Source organism: Erpetoichthys calabaricus, chromosome 9 (assembly GCF_900747795.2).
Source record: "Erpetoichthys calabaricus chromosome 9, fErpCal1.3, whole genome shotgun sequence".
In the NCBI taxonomy this organism is placed as follows: Eukaryota; Metazoa; Chordata; class Cladistia; order Polypteriformes; family Polypteridae; genus Erpetoichthys; species Erpetoichthys calabaricus.
The window spans coordinates 149606161-149633179 of record NC_041402.2 but is presented as its reverse complement, the minus strand read 5'-3'; the positions used below and the strand labels follow the sequence as shown (position 1 = coordinate 149633179).

At 37.2% G+C, this 27019-nt stretch overlaps 1 protein-coding gene across 1 annotated transcript in view; it reads right to left on the bottom strand.

Annotated features, from left to right (window-relative positions):
• Positions 1 to 26550, bottom strand: part of htr3a (5-hydroxytryptamine (serotonin) receptor 3A) — a 35444-nt gene extending 8894 nt beyond the window's left edge. The window contains exons 1-7 of the mRNA XM_051932245.1: positions 26475 to 26550; positions 19676 to 19839; positions 18855 to 18899; positions 17759 to 17868; positions 15260 to 15429; positions 13215 to 13375; positions 7806 to 8016 (exon numbers count right to left, since the gene is read on the bottom strand). Coding sequence (XP_051788205.1) covers positions 7806 to 8016; positions 13215 to 13375; positions 15260 to 15429; positions 17759 to 17868; positions 18855 to 18899; positions 19676 to 19839; positions 26475 to 26550 — 937 coding nt within the window. The remainder of the gene's footprint in view (positions 1 to 7805; positions 8017 to 13214; positions 13376 to 15259; positions 15430 to 17758; positions 17869 to 18854; positions 18900 to 19675; positions 19840 to 26474) is intronic.
• Between the last annotated feature and the right edge of the window lie 469 nt (positions 26551 to 27019).

The following is a 27019-nucleotide window of genomic DNA, read 5'->3' as shown; positions in this document are numbered from 1 at the left end:
AACAAATAAAACTTTGGGTTTTAAGAATTAGCAGACTCTGTGCTCACACACATCTATAGCTGAAACAAAACTTCTTAAAATAACAGTCTCTCATGATCTGTCTGAAAACATCTGAAAATCCATAAGAAAGAGGCAACTGGACATAAAATAAATGGACTGGGCTTATGGATCTCCATTTGTACAGAGATGCACAGAGTATCTAAGTGGTTCTTTGAAGTCGACCATAGGGCAGGGGTGAAAGTGATCGCTAACCACCTCCTCTCTCTTCCTTGCAGACCAGGGGATGAGTCCAGAACAGACCATATTGTCAGCTGGGTGCTGCTACCAATAAGCATATATGGTAAACAGTAAACATATTATTTGTAAGTAGGAAAAGTTCACAATGAAAAATCGAGAGAAATTACGGTACAGAGTTTGCAGCGCAATTGCTTTGTAAACAAAAAACAAGAGATGCAACCTAAGATTACTGATTTTCTTAAAAAATAAAAAGATAATGCAGAGTATGCATCTCATTTACTGTACAACAGTATTTTTTCTTACATTTATGTTAATATGAATAATATTTAACATTATTAAGATTAATATGAATATATGTTGTTATTTACCTACTGGACTTGTTCATTGCCTATTTCCTGTTGCATTAAAATTTACATGTTTTACTTTAATTTGATAAATAAATCATATAGGAATTTATTATAAGAATGTAATCATGTTCTAATTCAGTGGTTCTCAAACTGTGGGGCGGGCCCCCCTAGGGGGGCGCGAAGTAACAAAAAGGGGGGCGCAAAGTTGTGAAAAAAAAAACAAGAATCAAAAATATGAAAAATTAATCTATTGAAAGCAAAAAAATTAACTTAAACTACATTCTGATACTAGAAAAATAAATATTGAGTTAGATAAATGTCAATAAAAGTTAAGTAGGTATAATAAAATATGCATCTATGATATATCATTAATTAAAAAAGAACAAATTGGTATTAGTGGGCTCCTTCAAAAAAACTTTAGGGGGGCGCGATTAAAACTGTTATGAAAACTCGGGTCGCAAATACTTAAAGGTTGAGAAACGCTGTTCTAATTTAATTTATAATTACGATCAACACAAAGCGTCATCATGAATGCAGAAGTCAAAATAATTAATTCAAACTGACAATTAAAGAGTTAAGACAAATACAGAATCTCATTACTACGAAATTTTCATTACATTGACATATTTTCTAGGTCCCTGGCACTTCGTTGTAACGGAATTTGACCCGTGTATTATAATCTTATGGGACTATGGATGTATATGCAGTGGAACCTTGCCCAAACAAATGTTTTGTGAAACGTAGCTGTGTTTAAATACGGGATGTAGTATAAAACGTTGACATCACTGAATGACTAGGATATGAACTGGTAAAAGAATCAGTAAAGTGGGTGATTCTGGGCAGTTAATGGAACGATAATGTAAAAAGAGTTATTAAAATATGAGAGAGTCTTATTATTCAGGGACACATTTAGAGCAGCAAGAGATGAGTACTTCAATTGAACTTAGAGTGGCCAGAACGTTAAAAACTAGCGTCTTGCAGAAAACTTTTTTTGAATGGTTAGGTTAACACACACCATGCTGAGAAATTTTTCTCAAGTCTAGCTCTCCACATCCCTGCCAATAAACCTGAGAACTGTAGATTTATATACTGAATACAAGATATAGACAGGGTCATACATATTACAGTATATGAAAGAACCAGGGGAAATATAGATTCACCAGATGCTATAAGAGGAGCTACAATACATTGCTATATTGTACCAAGGTGTCCATGCAGTAGATTTTCATCAGTCTTCTTGAAGACAAAGGCACGCATGAACAGGCCGTAGCTGCCTAAGACACCGTAGAGAAATGTGGCCATGGAAAGGCATAAATTTGTACAGAGATCTTAGTCTCATGGCGAATCTTTTAAAGTTTCTGTAAATGGACTGAGGGAGCTAGCTAAATCATGTGACTTTGGAGCAATGGAAGCCATTTATGAGCTGGTGCACTGACCTTTGAGGAACTTAAGAATGCAACAAAGGAAGATGACTTGAAATTGTTGATGTCCATTGTAGAAAAAGATCATTTGCCTAATGCAGTTCTAGGGGAACTTCAACCATACCACAGATGTAGGCTGGAGTTACCTACCTATGATAGGCTGAATTTGAAAGGACAGAGGATTGTGTTAGTGAAAATAAAAATCACATAAGCACTGAAAATACTTCATGAGATACATCAAGGGGTAGTTTGTACAAAACAGTATATACTCTAAGAAGAAAATTGACTTGGCCCAACATGGATAGTAATGTTGAAAGACTGATCACTTTTCCACTTATTTGTTAAATCATCTATTGCATAAGGAATTACTTGAATTACCTCCAAGGCCTTGGACAAAAACGAGCATTGGCCTGATGAGAGCAGCCGAAAGAAGAAGAAGACCACCTGGTAGGTCCTACTGAGAATGACTACATATTGATTGTCATAGATTATTATACTTTATATCATGAGGTTAGTGTGAAGTCAAGAAAAATGACATCTTTTATTGGCTAACTAAAAAGATTACAATATGCAAGCTTTCGAGGCAACTCAGGCCCCTCTTCCTGAAGAAGGGGCCTGAGTTGCCTCGAGAGCTTTCATATTGTAATCTTTTTAGTTAGCCAATAAAAGGTGTCATTTTGCTTGACTTCTCACTACATTCACAATGGCTAACATGGTACAACACCCTAGTATCCTGAAGTAATTATTGTATCAGACATGAAATCGGCCACAGTTACTCGACAATATCTTTGCTCGGCTAGGTTATCCTTTGGAAGTAGTAACAGATAATGGATCTTTCAAGAATGGTCATTTTCAGCTTAGTTCACTTTATTAACTTGTGTAAAGAGAAATGTTTTGTGCTGTGCAAGCTTTTTATTATTTCCAAATTAATATTCCAATCACACTTGTGTGCCTATTCTAGGGATCTTTCCACGTCTTTTGTTTCTCTGCTGACCAGTTTCAGTTTTGGCCATTTTCACTAGTGCTTTGTCTTTCAATTGCTTTGATACTCAAAGCACCCAGTGAACGTATTTAAGTGGCAGTTTTCCGCTTGGTTCATTTTGATTATTAACTTGTGTATAGATAAGTATTTTGTGTTGTGCTAGATTTTTATTATTTCTAACCTGTATTAAGTTCTCATTTGTCTGCTTTCTCTAGCGATCAATACGCATCTTTTGTTTCTCTGTGAAACAGTTTCAGTTTCGGCTGTTCATGCAGTTGTTTGTCTTTTATTTGCTTCAATACTCGCAGCTGTGCTCAAGCAGCTACTCTCTATTTAAGAGCTCTTCAGCGCAGTTGTGAAGCATCAGCGGAAGCATCAGCCCTCATGTAAAGACCATCTTGTGTAAAGACCATGAAACTGCCTACACAAGTCTACTGAGCAGGGACACTGACCAAGACTTGGGACATTCTTTTCCAAGCAGGTACTTGCTTTATTTACTCTCTTGATCCTCAACATATTTTTCACATTCCTGACATTAACACTAGACATTTCTCTCATCTCACTAATAAGAGAGGACACAAAGCAGGAAAATGTGTTAACTGCTCTGATAAGCATGCCACTCCCTCATAGACATCCTTCTCCTTTGGCCTGTTGAACTGTTAGTCTGCAGTGAACAAAGTGGACTTCAATCCAGCATTTGCCACACAAAGTGGACTCCAAGTTGATCGTGAATCTGCCCAAGAAATACAGCAATAGCTCTTTAAACTGGATTCTGATTATAAATGGAACATTAGTCAAACGTTGTAATGAGCAAAATTTAATTTGCAGTAAAAAATTGATGCTTCACTTCATATAAAGATTTTCTAAACAAATTGTATTTCGTTTCTAGTGAAATGTGTGCCACCGACACAAGAAGAAAGCATTCACATGAATTAATTTAGTATGTGCCTGCCTGTCATTTAGTATTTAAATAAAGATCTCTAGTGAAAGGAAGACCACTGAACTTATTTCCAGTCACGTGTAAACACTTGATTGAGTAGCCAGTTATGTTTGGAAGGAAAAATCGTTACTTTGTCAATGACAGTCTTGGCAATCATAATCTTAAACTTGTGTCAGAGACAGAATACGCTAGGAGAGTGCATATCTTCAACTTTTCCTGCAGACCTCAAGAAACTGGAAATGTCGAATTCTGGGTAAGGTTGTCAAAGACCTCTTCAAGTTTATGGAGATTTTCCAGCCGAGAAAACACTGCAATGTGCACAATATTGTGCGTTAGTGTGTCTTTGCATATAAAATATGCAGCATGTCATATTTATAAAAAAATGCACTACACTCCTTCTGGGCGATGTGAATGAAAGGTATAATTAGAATTGATTTTACTGGCGTCTGACAGGTCAAATGCTTTACACGAGTGCAGAAAAGAGCACTGGTAAACAGAGAAGCATGAGTGAGGCTTTAGAAAGCAACGTTCCTTGTAATTCACCACAAAGAAACCCTTAAACCTCCAAAAAAATTTGTTTTAGTGAGTGTTGCATTTCGCAAATTGTGAAATTGCCTGCAAAATGAATCTGAGTGTCACTTTCACAAAACTGTATGCAAATCAAAACTCGCCTGTTTCACTCATCACTAGTCAAGAGAGATGATATTGAGAGCAATGAAAAGAAAGAGCCAAGGCTAAAGTGACAGCACAGCTAATCAAGAAAAGAAGCCAAATGAGCAGGCCATGACAAGATTTAGAAATGCAGGAAAATAGTCAAACGTTATGAATCAACAAACAGAATAAGAGAGGGGAAAAAACTCAATGAAAATAAGTAAAAACTATTTTAGCAATGTACTTAAGATACACGTGAGAAGAGTCAAAATATCTGTTCCATGAGGATACAATTTTGTGGAAGTAGGGGATGTGGGTATCATCTAGAGGAAGGAATATAGACAAGAGCAGCATCACAAGCTCCTAGGCTACACATTTTGGTTGAAAAATAGTGCATCTAGAACTCCAACTCCCATAAACAACACAAGAGAAACAAATTCTGATTAAATACAAGTTCACTGACCTCACTTTCCTATAAAAACTGTCCACAAAAATCTTGAAACCAATAAAGAGAGTATAGATGTCACAATAAGCAGAAACTGGAGGAAACTAATGATGTGCTTCTTCATATCCTCCCCCAAATTATAATTACACCAGTAACGGTGCACTGCACGATAACGTGCAGTGAATACACTTGACTTGAGCATTCATCGTTTTCATATTCTTTCTCTGTACGTTTAGCATTCGTTTGCTCAGAGGTTGATGTGCTTGCTGCTTCCTGAGCAGCTCTTCTTTTCTCCACCCTAGTGGCCCACTTCTTCTCTTCTTTTTGCATCTTTTCACGTTAAAACTGATTAAGTCAGTGTTTGTGTTGCAATTACGTTTTTCTTTAATTTTTCAGTTAAGCTGGTACTTAAGTCTTCAATCTGCCTCAAAAATGATTTAAGATATGAAGAGTTGGGGGAAGCTGCGGTGGGCTGGCGTCCTGCCCTGGGTTTGTTTCCTGCCTTGTGCCCTGTGTTGGCTGGGATTGGCTCCAGCAGACCCCCGTGACCCTGTGTTAGGATATAGCGGGTTGGATACTGACTGACTGACTGAGTTAGGGGAAGTGATGGCGAAGGTGGTAGGGAATGAGAATGGTGCCCGTATGCATGCACACTGCTGGCCACTACCGAGAGTTGATTCTACAATAAAATAAAATAAAAATAAAAAGATGAATAACCTTGGAGGTCAATCATCACCCTGACAGCGGATAGTAGAGGTCACGTAGTATATTTGTTTCAAATTTCAGGTCAATAGGTCAAACGGTTTGCGAGCTACAGGTGATTTAAAATCCTGGACAGACAAACGGACAGCCATGGTAGCGTATTCTATAAGGAGATTACAAAAAGAAAACTCCTTAGTCTTTACAGTCTTACGTTGCTGTCATATTATGCTGGTTCTAGTTGTTAGGTATTTCAGACTTGCTGACTGTGTTTGCAGGTCTTGTCAACCGAACAATGTCAACTTACATTATTGAATTTCAAATTTAGTGAGTGCATACCAACTTTCTAGCACAGTCTTGCTCACACCTTTTATGTCCACCAATGGTGTGGTGTCTGATGGAAGCAGTGCTGTACAAGGGGTTGAAAGGTTTGACGATTTTAGACGCCATCTCTACCCATCAGACAGAGAAGCTTCTCTTCTGTTTATAAAATCCACCACGTCTGCATGATATGCATTGTTCTTTCAGATAAGCATTCATTGGTCGTCAGCTCTCATGCACACAGAGCCCACCACTAAGACTAAAGACAGAATCAAACTGTCAGGGGGAGTTACTGGTATGTCAGGCTAGATAACTGAGTTTCACTAGAGCGGGCTTCACTAAGATTACGTAAATGAAGGCTACAATGTGACATGGACTTTTGTTCACCATTTTAAGTCTATCTATCTATTTGCACATAAGTCTAATCCAATTCAGGGTCACTGGGCCCAAAGTCTATCCCAGTATCATCAAACAAAAAGCAGGAACCAGTCCTGAAAGGGTGCCAGTTCATCATGGGCCACATTTCCACACACTTTATCCTTCAATTTCATGATTGCCAATTAGTGTAAAACACTTCTTTATAATTTGAGAGGAAAACAGGAGGACCTGAAGAAAAACCCATAAGGACAGAAGGAGAACATTGTACTCTAGGTACCTAACCATCCCATACTCCCCTTAAGAGAAAGCCTATTTGCTGCTTCATCAACACATTGTTTAAACTTTATGGGTATTTCTAATTCATAACTCAATAGCTTGTACTAGATGCCCATGTGAATGTAAATATGTCATATGTGGAACAGAAAAAGAAAAATATTTTAAAGTTTTTAATCCAAATATATTCTAGAAATATAGGAAGGGAGTTCAAGGTTAACAGATCTATCTTTTCACTTTCCATACTTCTTCATTTCCAGTTCAGACTTTATTCTGGTAAGAATAATGCAAACTGAGGTAAATACCCATAGTCACTCATAATAAGAATCACCGATCCAACTTACAATTTGGAACTCCCCAACCTATGCAGACTCCATACAGAAAGCCTCCAAGCTGGACATCAAGCATAAGTTCCGTTACTCTAAGGCAACCACCTGCTAAACCACACCAAGCATATTCCTATTCTACATTAAACAAAGAATCCATCTCTCTCAAACATGTGACTTTCTCCTGAACTGGCAAGGATTTATAACAATTTGACCTTCACAAGTACTGAAAACTGTCTGTTATAAAAAATGAAGACATTTTCAGATCTCTTTGCCTTGAAAAAGGTTATAATGATGTCACACATGTCCACAACCTTGCTTCTCCCTACCTCACTGATCTCCTCCAAATTTACACTCCCTCTCGCTTACTCAGATCTTCATCTGCAGCTCTACTTTCTGTACCACACATCAAACTCAGTTCTATGGGAGCTCGAGCATTCTCTCATAGTGCTCCTCAACTCTGGAATTCTCTTCCCTCTCATATTCGTCAGCTTGATTCAATAGCACAGTTTAAAACTACTCTCAAAACTTATCTTTTCAAGCTAGCATATCAATTGTAAATTCTACACTGTTACTGCCGGTCATATTTGTTTGTTTACTAATTATTTCTTTGTGATTTATCATTTTCTTGTTTTTATTTTATTAACTGTTATTTAACTTTATTGTAAGGTGACATTGAGTGATAAGAGTGATAAGAAATAAATTATTAAATAAAATGTATTATTATTATTATTATTACATATCACTGCAACCCCAAATCGCCTTGCATTATTCAGATACTGTACCTATCAAGGGTGTCCCAATAGCAGTGGCTGGCAGTGTGTCAGACACAATAATAAGGAAGACTGAATATCCAAGGAGGAGGGTAATTTTGAAAGACACTCGCTCTCCACTGTCTGGAGGAAGATAAAATCCCACAATGTCCATCACCATTAGGAACACACTGGGTAACAACAAACTCACAGCGTAGAATAAAGGTCTCCGGCGAATCACAACCTGAACAGGAAGAGAAAGAGCATTGGATGAGTGGAAGAACATGTACGGATCTGGAGAAAAACAATATAAATTAGGATTTTTGCTAAGAAGAAAACAAATTTTATGTTTAGCTGCATACAATAAATTTAATACAACAGAAATGCAATTGGTCTTTGCTTTCTATGTGTAGATTGTTAGACTGAAAGTAACATTTAAGAAAACTTAATTTATTAACTTGATTATAGAATGGACACCGTCTACAATATGTCTCCTATAGTACAAATAAAAGGTCAGATGTCTGTATTTCAGTCAGATATTGGATTCACAGTTTACTGAAACAGACTTCTACATTATTATGCATTTGTATTTGAATTTTATTTAGCATACATTATTTTGCCTCCATCATGTAATTGAAATGGAGACTGAAATTATGCTTAGCAATGAAAAGCAATAAACTGAGTAAAGGACTGCACAAAATATTTGTTTTCTGCAAGTTGTTTTGTGGACAACATTCTTTTACTATTTTTTCTTTACTTCGTTGTTGTGTTTTTGTAATTTCTAGTTGTTTGTGATAATTGTCTGTACAATCTCTTTAAACGAAGGAAGCAGCCTGCTTCCATTAAGCATATGTGTAAAAAGACTTCTGAGGTATTGTAAGATCAGAGTTTTTGGCAATACGAACTGCTGTGTTTTCTTTCATAAGATTCATGGCTTTATAAACTGCTTCACTATTGTTGAGAAATTCTGATTTTGTAAAATTTTCCTGGCCTTTCAGAATTTTTCTCATTGGTATCCTGGACTGTTCATATCTCAGAAAAGGAACATTTCATGTATTCATTTATAATTTATTATGGATTAAAATTTGTAAGAATACCTTATTGTATATTTTTTATTTACTGCAATGCTCCACAGACATCACCATTTTGGGTACAAATGTGATCAATGATTCGTAGGTAACAGACTCCAAAAGTCGCCCCAAAGAGCTGGTAACACAGTTTGTTGATTGTAGAAGTTTGACTCATTCTAATTCCTATTTAAAATATTTCAGGTTACAGTTTAAAGGCACAAATTAATGACTAGTGATTATGTTTTGTCTTTAGGTGCTTCTCCGGAGTTTGACTTGCTGGTTTTGACTTTGCTTGTTTTTTGATTAACGGTTCATCTTCTAATCCATTACGATTTCTGATCTTGTGGGCATCAAATTTTCTATCTATTGGAGGAACAGCTATGACCAAGGCTATGTAGACATGTTTCTGTTGTGCTCCTTCTGAAGCAAAGCAATTCAAACACACTATGTCTTCCACATCTGACATAGTTTACAAGCAGTGTGCAGACAGCGGGGTAAAAAGTAAAAAACTGCATTTGACTTGACAAGGTCCCAGAAGAAAGTCTGAGAGATGGCATGACATTGATTAGGTTTAAGAGCCCCCGATCAATAAGATTGTCTTCAGGCAGAGAACAGTATAGAGAGCTGACTAGAGATGGGCTGAACAGAGAGAAGAGGGAAGTCAAATCGAGATTTTGTGTAACAGCAAGATTAAGTACCACTTGAGAGACTGAACTTCTAGAACTATCAGGTTGTATGGTATGAAATGTTATACTCTGTTTGCTTTTGTTTATTACACTAGCTGTATTTTTAAAACTTAATAAGCCTGTTTCCCTGCTTGCATGCTTTTCTCTGTTTTTATCACTGACCGAGAATGAAGGGCAGGGGAGAGAAAGAACGCTCTTTAGAAATAAGCTAAAATTACAGTGTGAAAGAAAATGTAATTGCTTGCAAGCTACTAAGGGTTAAAAACTGTTTTATTACAATAGCAGGTTATTCATACAGGCATCTATCATAAGACAACTTCATTCTTTAGGAACGAGTCTGTTAGACACAGGAAAGATGACCTTTCTTTCTTTGGGGCCCCTCTTGACATGTACACAAAAAAGAAATGGTTGGCCAATTTGCATAATATAAGATGAAATGTTTAGATGCTGTTTCATAAGTAAGGGGGAGGGAGGAAAATGAATATTAAAAGCCGCTTGATACAGGGGAACTTTGCTCTTCTGCTTTGCAAAGCATGAATCCATGTACTCATCTGTGATTGAATAAAAGCTAATTGATTGAACTATTCCTGTCTTCCTCTGGGATCTCCTTCCATAACAGTCATTTCTGGGTGAAGTTTATGAAGTAGCTACTGATAGAAGCTAGTGGACCATAGCCCTGGAAGCAATAGCACTGCAACTGTGAACTACATAAAGGTTGGTAAATATACAGTAAGAATTGATAAATGGGAGTAGTGGCAGAGGTGTAACATATAACTGTACAGGTAAGGAATTTGTGCATTTGATAGCAGGAGAGGTGTCCCCAAAATCTATTTGGATTTTATAGTGTGATAAAACAGTAATGTAATATATGAGGAAGCACTAATTGTGGTCAGACATCAAATGGGAATATTGAAGATTTTATGGTGAAGGTGGGGCTGCACCAGAAATCCATTCTTCTACTTTTCATGATATTAATGGAGGTGCTGACTGGAGAAGTGTGTGAAAGATTGCAAAAGATGGCAAAAATTAAAGCTTAATTGAAGGAACATATCCTGAAATGGAAAGCTAGTTTGGATGTGAATAGGGCAGAAGGTGTGAAAGAAGTGAATAAATGGTTGCACAGTATTGTAAAAAAAACTCAATCCACTGCATAGTTTGTTCAAAATGGTTGCATAAAAGATGTAGTGTGTAAACAAGGAAATTGTTTTGGAGAAAGTAGGGAACTTCTACCTTGGCGACATGTTGAGTAGAAATGGAAGTGCGCACACAGCAGTGATAGCAAGACTGAAAAGTGTATAGAAGAAATTACGGAGTCTTTGTCCTCAATTTTGATTTTTAAAAGAGTCTCTATGGCATTGAAGAATAATGTTTATGAAAACTGTGTGAGGAGTATTATGTTGTTTGTGAGAGAGACATATTTGATAAAAGTAGAACAGCAAGCAAAATTCAGAAGAATAGAGATGAGAATGATCCGATGGGTGTGCAGACTATCGCAGAATGACCTGAATTAAGAGAAGGACTTGGTTCTGATGCATTTGGCATTGTGCTGAAGAGAAACAGATTAACTTGGTTTAGGTATGTGGAGAGAAAGGTAAAAGTTGGCTAGGAGAAGAGGTGCACCAAGATGGAAGTGGAGCGGATGAGGCAGAAGATGTGGCTGAAGGTGGTGTCACCAGATGATATGAAAAGAAAAGGTCGCACAATTAAGGATGCCTAGAGGTGAGGAGAGTGGGAGTGAGTAAACTCATAAAATGACCATTAAACTTGTGATGACACCTCCAAAGTGTGGCACTATGTTCATTCTACATGTATAATTTTATTCTGTTCATGGTTTTTTGAGACTAAGATTACGTTTTTGTAGTGTATTTTTTATTCTAGCATATTTTGACAAAGTTTTATTAATGTTTTGCTTTTCTTGGTTACATGATGCTCCAAGTAGCATCACATGACCATTCCTGTCATGTTGCTGACATCACAGGAAGTGACATTAGAAATATGGAAGTGGTCATAACACTTATTATTCCTCTGGATACACATTACCATTCTTCATGACCCAGTAATAGATTCTGAACCCACCAGCACTAAGTTTTTGAGCTCCCCTTTGAACTTTGACTTTTGATTTCGGCTTTGCCCTTTTGTTTTGTTTTGTTTTGTCTTCTCATTTACAACCTCAACCCGTCTTCAACTACAGTTTTGGTTCACATTTTTTATCTCCTGGTCCTTCCTTTTCTCTTGTAAATTTCCTAAAAGAGACTATGTGTTTAGTAACAGAATTTTCTGTTGCTCTGTTGTGTACATACTTTGTATATACTGTACAGTGTATACAGTATATGCAGTATACAACATATCATAACATAAAATTCTTAAACCCACTTAATTCAGTTCAGGGTTGTGGGAGGCTGAAGTCTGTTGCAGCAGCACTGGGAGCAAGACAGGAACATCTGTGGTCAAGATGCCAGTCTATTGTGAGACCCACCTACGCACACACTCACACTTACACTGTGTCAGTTTTTTGATCTGCACGGTTTTTGGGACATGGGAGAAAAATTAAAGAACCTGGAGAATTTAAAGAATTCCAAATAGAACTCCAAAAAACATTTTTGTAGTAATGATTTTGTGATAATTTAAAATAAATTACCTAGAAATCAATAAACACTTCTCTATAACTTAATGTGATTTGCTATGCATTTAGACATTTAGCCTTATTTTATTAATTATTATATTTATTTTATTAATTAGCTGTGTTTTAAACTCTAACTTGATTTGTCCTAACACATTCCAGTTATCCATTACTGAAACTACTAAATCCAATTGTAAGGTAACCTATGATACCAGCATTAGGTTCAAAACTGACACAATCCCAGGGTAGAGTGCCAGTTCATCATTAGGTATTCCATACATAGCCATACTCTCTCATTCAGGACATTTTAGAGTTGCAGATTAACCCAACACACATGCCTTCCATTACTGGAATGAGTATTTGGAGAAAACCCAAAGCAAAAATGAGAAAAACGTACAAACTCTACCTAGACATATGTCAGGAAGTGCTTCAAATGTAGTGCTTTGGAGCTGTGAGACAGCCGAGCCTACCACTGTGCTATTATCAAAGATATACTGTAATACTCAGGCCACTTTATAATCATGTGTGCCATCCAATACCTTAAAAACAATTTACAATGAGATTGTCCATAGCATCAAACCATTTGGATACTCATGCCAACAAAGCAACCAAGTAATTTAATTGCAGAAAGATTATTTCTTATGCAAATAATAGTTTGTACTTTATTGTGCTAATAGTCCCAAGAAAAGATTAATTGAAAGTAATGTCAGAGTTCTAAAACAAATCAAATACATTACTCATAAAGATAATAAAAGGCACTGAAACTAAAGTAATTAAAGACAAAATGACTAAACTAAAAGTGAATTTCATTGCAACTATTCTAGAAGTAATAAAAAATATTGGGATAATTGCCATTGCCATGCAACTATAATAAGGTGGTGTAGCCAGAGCACACTTATTATGGGGCATTTGGCTTAAGCTATGAAGATGGGAGTGTTTTGACACCTTGCACCTTACTATAGCAATCCCTTCATTTCTAAGTGATTATAGAATTTTAGAATTTTTGCTGCCAGTGTAACGGTGTAGCTATCACATGGAGTACAAAATATTGTTCCTGCATACTTACATAGAACTTCATTTCTGCATAATGGTCATTGCCATCAATACTGAAGACTGAATATTTTGACAACACATGCAGCAGCTCCCATTCTCCTTGGTTCATGAAAACACTTTTGTCAAACATCACCTCTTCTGGTGTCCTCATCAAAGAGATATTAATGTCAGAAACTGTAGAATAATACATTTCAGTTAGATAAAATTCTTCTCTGAATTGTTTACATTTCACTTGAACACCTATAACAATTTTTCTCCATCATTTTTTTTGTTCAAACCAAAATCTAATTTGGCTGCTTATGAATCCCATATGAATCCTTACTGCCATTTCTGATGTGTTAGCCTCCACCTTTCACATGAGGTTAGTCCCAAACTACCTCATGCGTCCTTCAACCTTTCTGACTCTCCCTTGGTATTGTATTACCCACTTTCTCCCCATCTAAATTTTGCTTCTCCTGAGAGTAAGTGAACCAACAGTAGTTTGTGATATTTAATCAAAGTGGCAGAGATGGACAATTCTGGCATGAACTAGGAGACCCAAGCACTAAAGAGTTTGAAATCACGTAGTCCCAAAAATGTCCACTAAAGTGGGAAACTGTCAAATCCAGCAAGTAACAAGGGCAAAGAAATGACTGGCTGGAACTGTGGGAGACCCTTCGGTTATCTAGAGGAGAGGGCATTTCCTGGCAGTGATTGGCAGGTGGCTGCGCCTCTTGGGGGACCAACCACAAAACATAAGGAACATAACACAGGCTAATAAAATACAGCAGACGGTTAACAAAAGTAACATTGACATAAATAAATGGCTCAACGATGAACAAAAAGAACACAACACATGGATCTGAACCCCAGCCAGGGGTCGAACCCTGGCCGATATATAACAATTTTTTAAATGCTTTTCTTTAGATGCTCCTTTGATCAAAGAAATGTCCTTCTAAGGATTCCAGTCATAACAGCACTATGTGGTGCTCAGACGTGATGAAGTTTACTTCCATTATCAGCCTGAGCATCATGAAACCTAAAATCCAATGCTAGCAAACTGCTCTGGAATAACACTTACTATCCAAGTTTAAAGTAGCAAACACCTATCAGGGAATAACATAACACTGTAAGATATTTTACCAAACAAAAGCAAGCAATTCAGTCCGTCAAGTTCATTTGGTTTGCTGACGTTTCTACTAAGTAGCTCTGTAATTTGTTTAAGATTGTCACAGCTTTTTGTGTGACAAACTGTATCCACATATATTTCAGTAAGAAAATTATTATTAATGTGTACTAAAAATGAAATTTGTTTAATTTCAATTTCAGTTTAATGTAGTGTAAGGAAAGCGCCTATTTCAAAAGCAACATTTCATTTTGATAAAGTTACAATATTTGATTTTGCTCTGTACTTTCATAGGTTTTATCAAGGGTTTACACTTACCATTTAATAAAGGCCTGTTGACACATTAAGTAAACACGTGTAGGACTTTATGTGATTACTGGGTAGGTAAGTAAGTATGTCTGACACCTCTGTATCAATCAGATACTACATAAGCCAGCTGTGGTCTCTAGAGCCAAACTCAAATATTGCCTATGAGGCAAAAATAAGTAACAAAAAATCTTTTCCTTTACGTCACAGTTTTACTGAGCAGATAAATATGTAATGTAGCTCTGCACCAGTCAGATACTATTAATATTCTATGTGCTAGCCAACTACTGCTTGGCGTGTATTATTCACACTTCATCTTGTATGCATTTATGTACAATGAGCTCTGTACAGGTATATGCATTATACATGTATGTGTATTGAAGTTAACTTCAGTGTGGAAAAATTCATTTGCACGAGCACAGCTCAGAACAGACCATACTAATCACACCATAACAATACATTATGGAAAAAGCAACAGTTACTCCAAAATAGCACCTCCGCTACTTTAGGTCTGTATCCCCTGGCCTGGATAATTCTTTGGAATTAGCTGATGCCTCTGCAATATATGACTATAGAATCTACAAGCTTGAATAATAATCTACAAGGCAATCTAAAATAGTATGAAAAACCAGGATAAGGATACTTACTTGTGTGAAGCCAGCTTGTAAATGTGAGCGTGCAATTCTGAACATCAAATGGGAAATTGTAAATGTCCAAACTGCAGGCTGTCACCACTTGGATCGGTTTGTAGTTTCTAACTAGCCCATCGCTCCTGACATAGACATATGGAATATCTGGGGACTTCCCTACATCAACACTAAAACAAATAATAATAATATATGCAGAGTCAGATCTCCATGTTTATAAGATTATGTAAGTACATTTCTCTTATTAAAAGAATTACAAACAGAGTACAAAAGAGGCTGCAGTGGTAACTCTCACTAGTTTAGCTGTAGCTCTTTTCACAACTTTCTTTTTAACCCTTTAAACTCAGCATCATGTATGTCTGTTTTCTGCTACTTTGATTTAACTGGCTATAACCTGATCATCCTTCACTCAATAGTCATGTTGTACCCTTCAAAATAAAAGTCAGAATTTCTCTTTCAGAAATTTTCACATCTGAAGAATTAATTAGGTTGTACACATATGTTACAGTAGAATAACAGTAATGTTTTTACCAAAAAAATGCACTGGGAATGTTATTCTTATTTGCATAGGTGTTGCATAAGCTTCCAAGTGAATTTGTGAGGAACACCCAGAAAAAAAAATATTATGAAATATCTAGTTTTACTATTTTAAATCAATACAATAATCAAGGGGCAGCATGGTAGCACAGTGATAGCATTGCTGCCTCGCAGTAAGGAGCCCCAGGTTTGCTTCCCAGGTCCTCCCTGTGTGGAGTTTGCATGTTCGCCCCATGTCTGCGTGGGTTTCCTCCCACAGTCCAAAGACATGCAGGTTAGGTGCACTGGCGACCCTAAATTGTCCCTAGTGTGTGCTTGGTGTGTTTGAGCCCTGCGGTGGGCTGGCGCCCTGCCCGGGGTTTGTCCCTGCCTTGCGCCCTGTGCAGGCTCCAGCAGACCCCCATGACCCTGAGTTAGGATATAGCAGGTTGGAGAATGACTGAAAGACAATAATCAAGATTAGTTCTCTCTGCTTGTACTGTTATAAAATAAGTATCAATGGCATATATATCCATTATTGAAGAGCCCTGAAGTGCAGATTTTACTCTGTCAGAACATATATGCTTAGGAAAGAAATTATACATCGTATCCAAACTACAGCACCAATACTTGCAAAATTCAAAAACATCTTTACTAAAAAAAGAAATAATATTCTGAAATATAAAAAGGAGAAAACATAGAAAGTGGAATGTGGTGTCATTTGAAAGTTAAAACAACCCTCTCATTTAGTAGACAACAGTCTGTCCCTCAAATTGTACACAAGTGAATCAGGATGTTCAATAAGGCCATTTTTGAGGGAAGAAAGAAAAACATTGCAATGTGATATCTGGGTACGCAATACAGCATTTTAATGGCAACACACTGTACTTTATCTATGTTTTTCAAAAAATTTGTATTATTATTTGGTACCACCGGTGGGTCCAAAATAATTTGGGCTGAGATTCAAGGGGTAAAATTAAAAAGGGTTTGTGAATTTCCCCTGGGGATTAATAAAGTATCTATCTATCTATCTATCTATCTATCTATCTATCTATCTATCTATCTATCTATCTATCTATCTATCTATCTATCTATCTATCTATCTATCTATCTATCTATCTATCTATCTATCTATCTATCTAAAAATATAACAAACCTATTTGAAATTAATCACAGAAATTGACCATGTTTTTCATTTAAAATTGGCATGCCATATTCCTTAGCATTTGTATTTGTATGAGCTGCGTGCCGATCCTTATTGTAAGTAACATTCCACTGAAGCAGTTGCTCTTGTGATCAGATAACAGTTTTGTTTGTTAGTCCCCCTACTAAATATTATCAGGAACTTGGGGTAAACTCTCTTGTTTACAGATGCATGCCCTTTCATTAAATGTGCAATGTGTTTGAAAGTGTTTAAAGCGTGATACTGGTTAATGTCACGAGCTACAGTTGCTTACTGAACAGCTTTTGTTTATTATTTTTGCTTATGTTTATTCAAAATGATTTTGTGTTGTTTTATTTGCATGATGTGTTTATTTTTGTGGCTTTCTTCTGAAAGGAAGAAAAGTCAGATTATTATATAAATCAGTTTGAATTAAGGCATATACGAGGGACGTTCAAAAAGTTTCCGCACTTTTCTTAAACTCTATTAAGAATTTCCAAAACAAATGACATCACTTTTCTACATAATCACCTTCATTCACAATGCAATTTTCCCACCGTTGTACCAACTTTTTAAGGCCCAATTACTATTCCTCCCACTTTCATCGTTTCCAACGAAAATATAAAAGTGCGGAAACTTTTTGAACGTTCCTCCTACATATAATTCCTTCCATCCGTTTTTCTAACTTGATAATCTAATTCAGATTTGCTAGGTGTCTTACCTTAACACCATGGGTGCAAGGAATGGCTGTAGGGGGGAATTACTTCACTGCAGGGGTCTGTAAGCTTGAATTGTTAAATGTAAAAAATAGTTTTACTTACAATTCATTGATGAGAATGTCTGGGACCCAAACATTAGTGGTGGGAATGGAGATTTGCTTGAGATTATCAAAGTCTTCTGGGTTCCACACAAGAAATTCATCCTTCCATTGCTAAACACATTGAAATAGAGCTTAGACACCTACGGTATCTTTTTAGAACCACTTGTAACATGAAATTTCTGTCATTGGGCTCTAGTGTATGCTATGTTAAAACATAAAACCAAATAAACACATAAAATGAAATAAAAAACAAAATCTTGTACTTGGCAATTCGTTTTCTTTGTTGCATTTTCTTTGGTATTAATGATGATGAACGCAAAAGGACCTAGATAAATTAATTTTTAACAACTTGCGCACAATTAGTAGTGGTAGTATTGTCAAATCCTTACCAAGTTCAGAGACAATAAAGTACAATTTTTAAATAAATGTCATGGTGTCAAGATGTTAACACAACATCCTCGCTGCTTCCCATAAATCCGATTTATTTAAGAAAAATGAACATTTCCAGTGTTACGTATTTAAATATATGACTACACTGTGTCTGGATAACACTTTACATTATAGAACATAAAGTGCAGTCAAATAGCATTGATACTGCTGATTACTTCCGAGGGCATGAAGAAATAAAAAAGAACAATACTTTTCTTCACACAGCAGGTGTCAATTATAAGTATGATTTGTATTACAAAGAGAACAGTAGGTGATTTACATAGGCATTCACTAAGATTTCTGAAAAAAAAATAATTATGTACTTCATTCTGAAATAGAGGTTGAAATTGAACACAATCAAAAAAGGTTTTTCATTAAAAAAATTACTGCAGATTTCTATATATGATTAATTTTAATAGTGTTCCTCATGTTAGTATATAGCATGAACACTGTATGTCCCAAAGAAAACATGTATGCTCTACAAATGCCTAAAGTTCACTCAGACACAATAATATTTAATATGATTACAGTAACTATAAAAGATAATTACATGAGAACAGAATGTCACAGAACTTCATATGCAGGATTTATCACTCAAATCGAGTGCCCCATCACAGACCAGAATTAAGGAAGTCTGCGCTAAAGTCACCTTAACCTGCGTTACTTACCTGCCGGTACCATATGTAAGTTGTCAAAACTTGATTTTTTTCATCCTAAAGTTTAATATGTAAAAAATAGAGAAAAAAAGATTCAGAATCAATAAACTGATTCAAACGTATTTAGGAATGTGATGTTAATGTTACACCACAGTCACATACTGGTTAAAGTAATGCTGAATAATATGGTATGGTTAGATGAGAGATTCTAATATTGCGGTAATAGAATAAATTTCACAAAAAATCAAGCTAAAGATTTTCTTTTCTGTGAGCATAATTGGATGACCCTAGCATCCCATAGACATTAAAACTTAGTACTGAAACCAGTAAAACTTCTACAGTGAGCAAAGAAAAACGTTTTAAATTGAAACATATTTTTTATTACTTTCCATTTAATTTTAAGATTGTTCAATAACAAACTATTAAATAAAAATGCAAGCTGTTTATGCTAATATGCATTTAGTCATGAAAGCAGATGAAAACGGTTCAGAAATATCACTTATCTAGAGGCATCTTGAGTACAGGTACTTTTAAATCAAGAAAGCAAATTAGAAATGGACAGCTCTAATATCTCCTCTAAATTTATTATAAATATTCCAGTAAAATATCATATGATGTATTCCCTTGTAATTATTTAAAATCCATTGTGACGTTTTAAAATAAAGTGAAAAAAGTTAAAATTACATTGCAGCGTTAATAAATATTTTATCCAAAAAACATTCTTTTTTTGCATTATGTTTTATTGTTTTATACTGTCTACATCTGCAAAACAACTTTTCCATTCTCTTGCTTTTCTCTGACTTGTAAGGTAATCATTTACTTTGTAAACTTACCACACTAAGTATAGCATAAACCATAAAATCAATGGAAACTAGAGTGGAATTTCTCCAGTTTCGAACAGGCCGCACCCCTTTCTTGTAGCCAGTCATCAGGTAGTCGGAAAGACGCACCAAAGTGGAGTTGGCAAATCGGTTTGGATTGTTTCCTAGTCGAAATGCTACATAAGAAAGGACCAAAAGAAATATGTGACATTTGGAAACATAAAACATTAGACATACTATATTAACGACACTCTTCAAAATAAAGGTGCCAAAGTGGTTCTTCAGAGCAATGCCAGAGGGGGGGCATTTTTGGTTCCTAAAAGAACCATCTTCATGAAGGTTCAAGAAAGACTTTATTTAGATGTGTAACAGGCTCTTTAAACAACCATGAAAACAGATTTGTGAATACCAGTGGGTTCACAATTTTAAAAGCCTTGATGCAAGTGATGGGTGTAACAGAACAAGATGCAGAGGCCAGAAACATATGGAAGAAGATGATCCGCTGTGGCAACCCCTAACGGGAGCAGCCGAAAGAGGAAGAAGAAGATAGCTTACTTATACGTATACTATAGGAGGTATATACAGAGTGAGTCAAAATTATGTTAACATTTGAATGGTGGAAATAATTTATTCACAAAACATACTTCATATGTGCAAGATGACTTACAGGAATGTCTCAACTTGTTCGCCATCATGTTCAACACATGTCCCATATGTGGCATATAAATTGTCCACAAAAATTGTATATAAGTACAGACATAGCAGTACCTTTAGTGGTAACATAATTTTGACTCACCCTGTATTAGGAACCTTTTCAAAGCCCAAAAAAATAACTTCGTACAGAATGAAATGTTTCTTTTCTCAACCCAGTAAAGTCCCATTAAAGTGCCATTAAAGAACCGATATTTTAAGAATCAGTATGCATACAAAGATAGAAAAGGAAAAAGTCCAGCAAACATGTCTCTTTTACTTTTTAAACAGAAGTACAGATGCAGTATACTGTATTAAGTAGTATGACTTTTTCTACTTAGTAACTTGCAACCATTTTAAATTGTTATAATTATGGCAGCATTTTAGCCAGCAGTACTTATATTGCCATGACTATAGCAACCCAGTTAAATTCCTGTTGCGTTTTATTTCGCTTTAAAAGGCTCTTTATCTCCACACCCAAAGAGCCATGCTGTAAGATTACTTACAAAATATTGATTTTTTTCCAGTAAATGTGGCCGTCAAAAGGACGGTTCTGCTTGTTGAGTATTCACTGTTTGCATCACCCAATTATATTATATCAGATGTTTTAATGAATACATAGTAATAGGACATGTATCCATTCTAACGTAAATGAAGGTAAATTAACTTTATAGCTACTTAAAAAAATGGTGGTTGGGCATTCTGTCTTTTTGCTTATAAATTATAAAATCACTTTAATTGTGCCTCGATATAATTATAATCAAGTTATATATTGATAATTTAGGTACATTTATTCACTATCTCTCCTTTGGTATAAACATAACAAGGGGGGCGGATTGCTTTCGATCTCCTAAATCACTGACGTTTTTAAGGAGTGGTGCAGTGTCAACCCAGAATATTTTAACAAAAATCAATTAAAAATAAAATATTCAAGTTTTTTTGTCGGGTAACTTTTAAGAAGTGAGGCGGTTCTTATATTGCTATCTGTCCCAACATATTAAGGGATTTTCAATCCAGAAACAAAAAGTGTCTTACCTTCGCTGGATCTTGTCGTGTTGAACAGAAACAGACCGAGAGCTGTCCAGAGTGCTGAAGATCTCATTTTGTGTTTACGGCAAAAAAAAAAAAACTACTGCTGTGAAGTGACCTAAACTGCAGACGCAGGCAGCCGCCTATATCTCTGCTTTGTTGTTTTTAAGAAAACGACCCAAACACCATTACGTACTGTTGACCCTATTGCACTTTCCAAACAATTAATAAATCCTCGATCGGGCGCATGTGCATCAGGTTGCAAGTTCCACATCTGATGTCATGCGCTTGTGTGGTTTGCTTCGACCCCTTCTTCTGGTGCCCCTATCCCGTACTGGTTACAGGATAAATGTTGCCGGTAAGTGAAAGAAGCGGCGAGAAATCAGGTCTACTGGAAGAGTACTGCCCATTGCTTATTATAACGTGATTTACAAATAGGCACCTGCACGCGCGCGCATTAAGGCTTGTTCATGTGCCGGTCAGTAATAACGTGCTCGTTCTTTATAACTGGGAAAACGCAAATAAGTCAATCCAACAAGCACATTGAATATTTGCTTAAATCTCCCCTGGATTGTTCTTTGGATTCCTTTCCATTACTTTGATGTACTTCGATTTTTTTTTCAAAGTTTGTATATTGATATATGATATATTGACTTAAGAGTCTGAAAAGTTGATATTGATGTCATCCCAATAGTAATTCAGATAAGGACATTGCATAGATATTATTTCATCGCTACAATTATTTTTAAAATAAAGAACTCAACGGACAGCCCTTTAGTTTAATTATCACACGCACCTGCTTAAATGTAAAACTTCATTAGTCCGCTTGTCTAATTAAACTTTCGGGAAATGCTAGAGAATTTTGATCATCTCTTTCTTTTTTGATTATCTTGTCATATAATAAATAAAATGGCTGTAAAATCAATGTACCCTGTGCCGAATGAAAGACAAATAATACAATTAAAACGGACAAGCCGTGTTGAATTACGTGGTCTAAATATTTATCAGATTTACGTCTCTTCGCCAGACTAAAGTTTCTCTGCAGAATCAAACCAACAAATGGAGCTGGAAGCAATTAAATAGCCCAGTAATCCGAAGCACGGCGCTTCAGCGAAAGATAATGGCATTATCCTGAAATAAAATCCAGAACGCCCGAGTTGGGATACTAAGGGATTTGTTAGTCTACTGATTGACTCGGCAGATACCTCTGCCATTTGTGACAGGAAAATGCAAGATGCAAGTTATTGCTGAATTTAATTTACAAATTTTATTGCCCGACAGGAAGTCTTTCTGTATGTAATCGAGAAGCACAATTTGTTAATAACTATGAGCTATTGAGTTTAGATAATAAAAGTTAAGGTTGATAACAATAAATTATTTCCAGGTGCCATTCTGACCCTTTAAATCCTTTGACGTCTAGTGCTATTTTGTGAAAAGTAGGTTGCTGACAGCTTTTCTTTGATATGGTTTAATGTATAATGAGCTATTGAAATTGAAGTGTGGTGGGAGTATGGTGACATAGTGGTTAGTGCTGCAGTTTTACTATTCCAAGTATGCAGCTCCAGTTCTCAAAAAGAAAAAATGTCTGTTTAGAGTTTACATATTCACTCCAGTATCTGTCTGATTTTTTGAGAGGTAATTTGGCTTAATCCTACATCCTCAATATGTTAAAGGTTAAATGATGACTCCAAATCAAAGCAGTCTGAAAAAGCATGACAATGGTATGAGTGAGTCCGGCGATGGGTTGGCATCTCATCAGCTATTTGCACCCATTACTGTCTCCCAGTGACCCTGTTTTGGGCTAAGTGGCTGCCATTAAAAGATGAAAATCAATGATGTGGAGTGAGGTCACTAACAGGGTAGGCAGGCAAACTCCATTGCAACTCATTGAGAACTGGCAGCAGAATCCACTCAGCAGCCCAGATGCAGGAGTCTGTTTCATTATCAAGTTACATTCCATCAGTGTAGTGCTTAAAATATGATGAAGTTCAATATACTGCAGAACTCCATTTCTCAAACTACTGCAAGTATCTTAGGTTTGTTTTTATTAACAGACTTGCACAATGCATCTTATATATTCCATTTTGGAGCACTGCCTACAAGACCAAATGCAGGAAATGTAGGTGTAACATTGTCAATCCATATCAATTAAGTTCTTTATCCACTGTAAGGCAGTTATTGAATATAATGTTCCTAAATGTTTTTATTTCTGCTAAATAAATAGATTTAACTGGAGTCATTACTTAAATACCAATTAATTTTATCACTCTGTCTTTGTCTATGGTCAGTCAGTCAGTCATTCTCCATCCCACTATATCCTAACATAGGGTCATGGGGGTCCGCTGGAGCCAATTCCAGCCAACACAGGGCGCAAGGCAGGAACAAATCTCGGGCAGGGTGCCAACCCACTGCAGGACACACACACACCCACACACCAAGCACACACCAGGGACAGTTTAGGATCACCAGTGCACCTAACCTGCATGTCTTCGGACTGTGGGAGGAAACCGGAGCACCCGGAGGAAACCCACGCAGACACGGGGAGAACATGCAAACTCCATGCAGGGAGGACCCAGAAAGAGAACCCAGGTCTCCTTACTGCGAGGCAGCAGTGCTACCACTGCGCCACCATGCTGCCCAGTCTAACTATGGTATCATCCAAAATATTATTATAGATTACAGTGAATTATACAGGGAATAGAAACAATTTTCCACCTTCTCATACCTAAACACAGGGCAAGATTAAGAAGGATGGGAGCCCCTGGGCTAGAAACGCATTTGGGGCCCCACCTACACAAAATACTTGAGTGCTATACACATCAACTTCAAGGTCTCAGTCACACAGAGTAAAGCAAATGACAGCTACAGAGTGTTAGCTTTAAAATGAATGAAGAACGGAAAAAATAAGGGCCTGGAGAAAGATCGTTCATCACTTGCATTTGTGGCAGGCAATGTCAGGCAAAAGCTTGAAAGCAACATCTACATTTGGGAAGATTTCCGGAAAGTTTACTTCTCTAAGAAAACTGTAAAAACTCTGGAGTGGATGAATTCTGCTTATCTCTAACCACTGTGCCCCAAACAACAAAAGATGCAGATGAAATAATAACCACAAGTAAATTATAGAAGTTAAAGTTAGGGTTTAGTGTGGTTATCGTGTACTGTATGGAGTTTGTGGTTAGTGTGCTCTGTACCTCCTTGTAAACCTTCTTCCTGAAACTTCTGATCTTCAGCTGCTGCTTCAGACCTGTGCTTATGTGTGGCTGTGTCTACAATGGCTACGCCAATTTTTATTTAGCCAAATGATTAATTAGCCTGCCATAGGTGACCACCTAGTTCGCCTATATTGTAGAGCTGTGTACTTCGTTGCTAACACCAATCTCCATCCACCTTGTATAGCTCAGTATGTTCTATATCATCTCAATTTAGAATTTTAAAACATGAAAGAATTTGTTAATATCATTTTAGAATAAGCATGCTGAGCCTGTGATTAAAGACTCTCTCTTGCTATTAATACACTGCTCAAAAAAAATAGAGGGAACACTTCAATCACATTTTGGATCTCGAAGAATGAAACATTTAAGTGGAAAATCTTTAATGTGTAATTCTTTGAGAACAAAATGATGTGAAAATGATCAATGGAAACCAAAATCACCAACCCATTGAGGTCTGGATTCAACATCACACTGAAAATCAAAGTCAAAAATTGAAATTAAAGGCTGATCCAACTTGTGTGCATTTCATCACGGCCACTCATAACGTGACCCGACGTACCTGTATGCACTCCTGACAACATCTGGGCATGCTCCTGATGAGGCGGCAGATGGTGTCCTGGAGGATCTCCTCCCAGACCTGGATCAAGGCATCGGTGACTCGTGGACAGTCTGTGGCACTACTTGGCAAAGTCGGACGCACTGATACATAACGTCCCAGAGGTTCTCAATTCTATTCAGGTCTGGGGAATGTGCTGTCCAGTCAATGGCATCAATGCCTTCATCACCCAGGGACTGCCTACACACTCTGGCCGCATGAGTCCAGGAATTGTGAACACAGGGCCAACTTCACCAGTGTAAGGTCTAACAGTGGCTCTTTGGATTTCATCCCAGTACCTAACAGCAGTCAGGGTACCATTGCCTAACAGGTCTGAGAGGTCTGTTTGACCCTCCAAGGTATGCCTCCCCAGACCCTGACCCACTACCAAATCAGTCATGCTGGATGATATTGTAGGCTGCATAATGCACACCACAGCATCTCCAGACTCTTTCACGTCTGTCACATGTGCTCACTGTGAACCTACTCTAATTTGTGAAGAGAACAGGGTGCCAAAGGCAGAGCTGCCAATTGTGTATTCCCTGGTGAATGCCAATCGAGCTGCATGGTGATAGGCTGTGAGCACAGGTGCCACTTGAGGATGCCATGCCACCCTCATGGAGTCTGTTTCTGACAGTTTGGTCAGAAACATGCACACCAGTAGCCAGCTGGAGGTCATTTCATAGGGCTCTGGCAGTGCTCCTCCTGTTCCTCCTTGCACAAAGGAGCTGCTGGATTGATGGATTTCTACAGCCCTTCTCAGCTCTCCTTGTGTAACAGCCCATCTCCTGGTATCTCCTCCATGCTAGTGAGACTGTGCTGGGAGATACCAACCAACCTTCTTGTAACAGCATGTATGGATATGCCATCCTGGAGGAGATGGACTTCTTGTGCAACCTGAATAGGCTGCAGGTACCACCCCATGCTACCAGTAGTGACAAGGACACTAGCAAAATGCCAAATTAGAGAAGAATCAGTCAGGAAGGATAAGGAGAGCGCAATAATCTGTGGCCACCACCGGCAGAATCATTCCCTTTTTGGAGGTTGTCTTGCTGTTGCCTCTCCAGTGCACCTGTTGTTCCTTTCATTTGCACCAAAGTAGGTGAGGTTGACTCACAATCACTTATGCTTAATAACTGGTGTCACACATGTGCGCTTAGGAGGCAGCCAACAAGCCCTGAGGTGAGTGAACGATTATGAGACAAGAGGGTAATATCAGGTATTAATGCCTCTCTCTTTTTTCCACCAGAATTACCAAAGAAAAACAATAAATTAATTCACTCACCAACAGTCATGGATTCCCAAAATGGCTCCTCTTCCGTTACATTACTTCCACCTCCGACTCCTGAAGACAACATCATTGCCGACCCCTACCTGATGATGTCACTACTGCCAACATCTCTTCCGTCGATGTCACTTCCGGCTGCCTTTTGATGACGTCACTTCTGGTTGCACAGTCATTTCCATCATTACTTCCTTCCTGTCGCCATTTTCTATACAGGCTCACTTTCAACCGCTCTGTATTATCAACTGTTATGATTTTGTTCACTTTTTGCAATCCAATTTTCTACAAGATCGCTGACATTATAAGGGGACAATTCCCCAACTCTTTCTTTGTGTCTCTTGTGAGATTAATTTCCTACACTGGACAGACTGATATCCCTGAAGCTTAACTGACTTGGTGTTAGACTGTGATGATTAACACTAGAATTACCAGAGCCTACGAAAAAACTCATATATCCGGCCCACCTTAAATCGCTTCTTAAAACCTTTCTCACCTCTCCGCCAGCGTCTTTTGTCATCTAAATGTACTGATAAAGACAAGCTGCC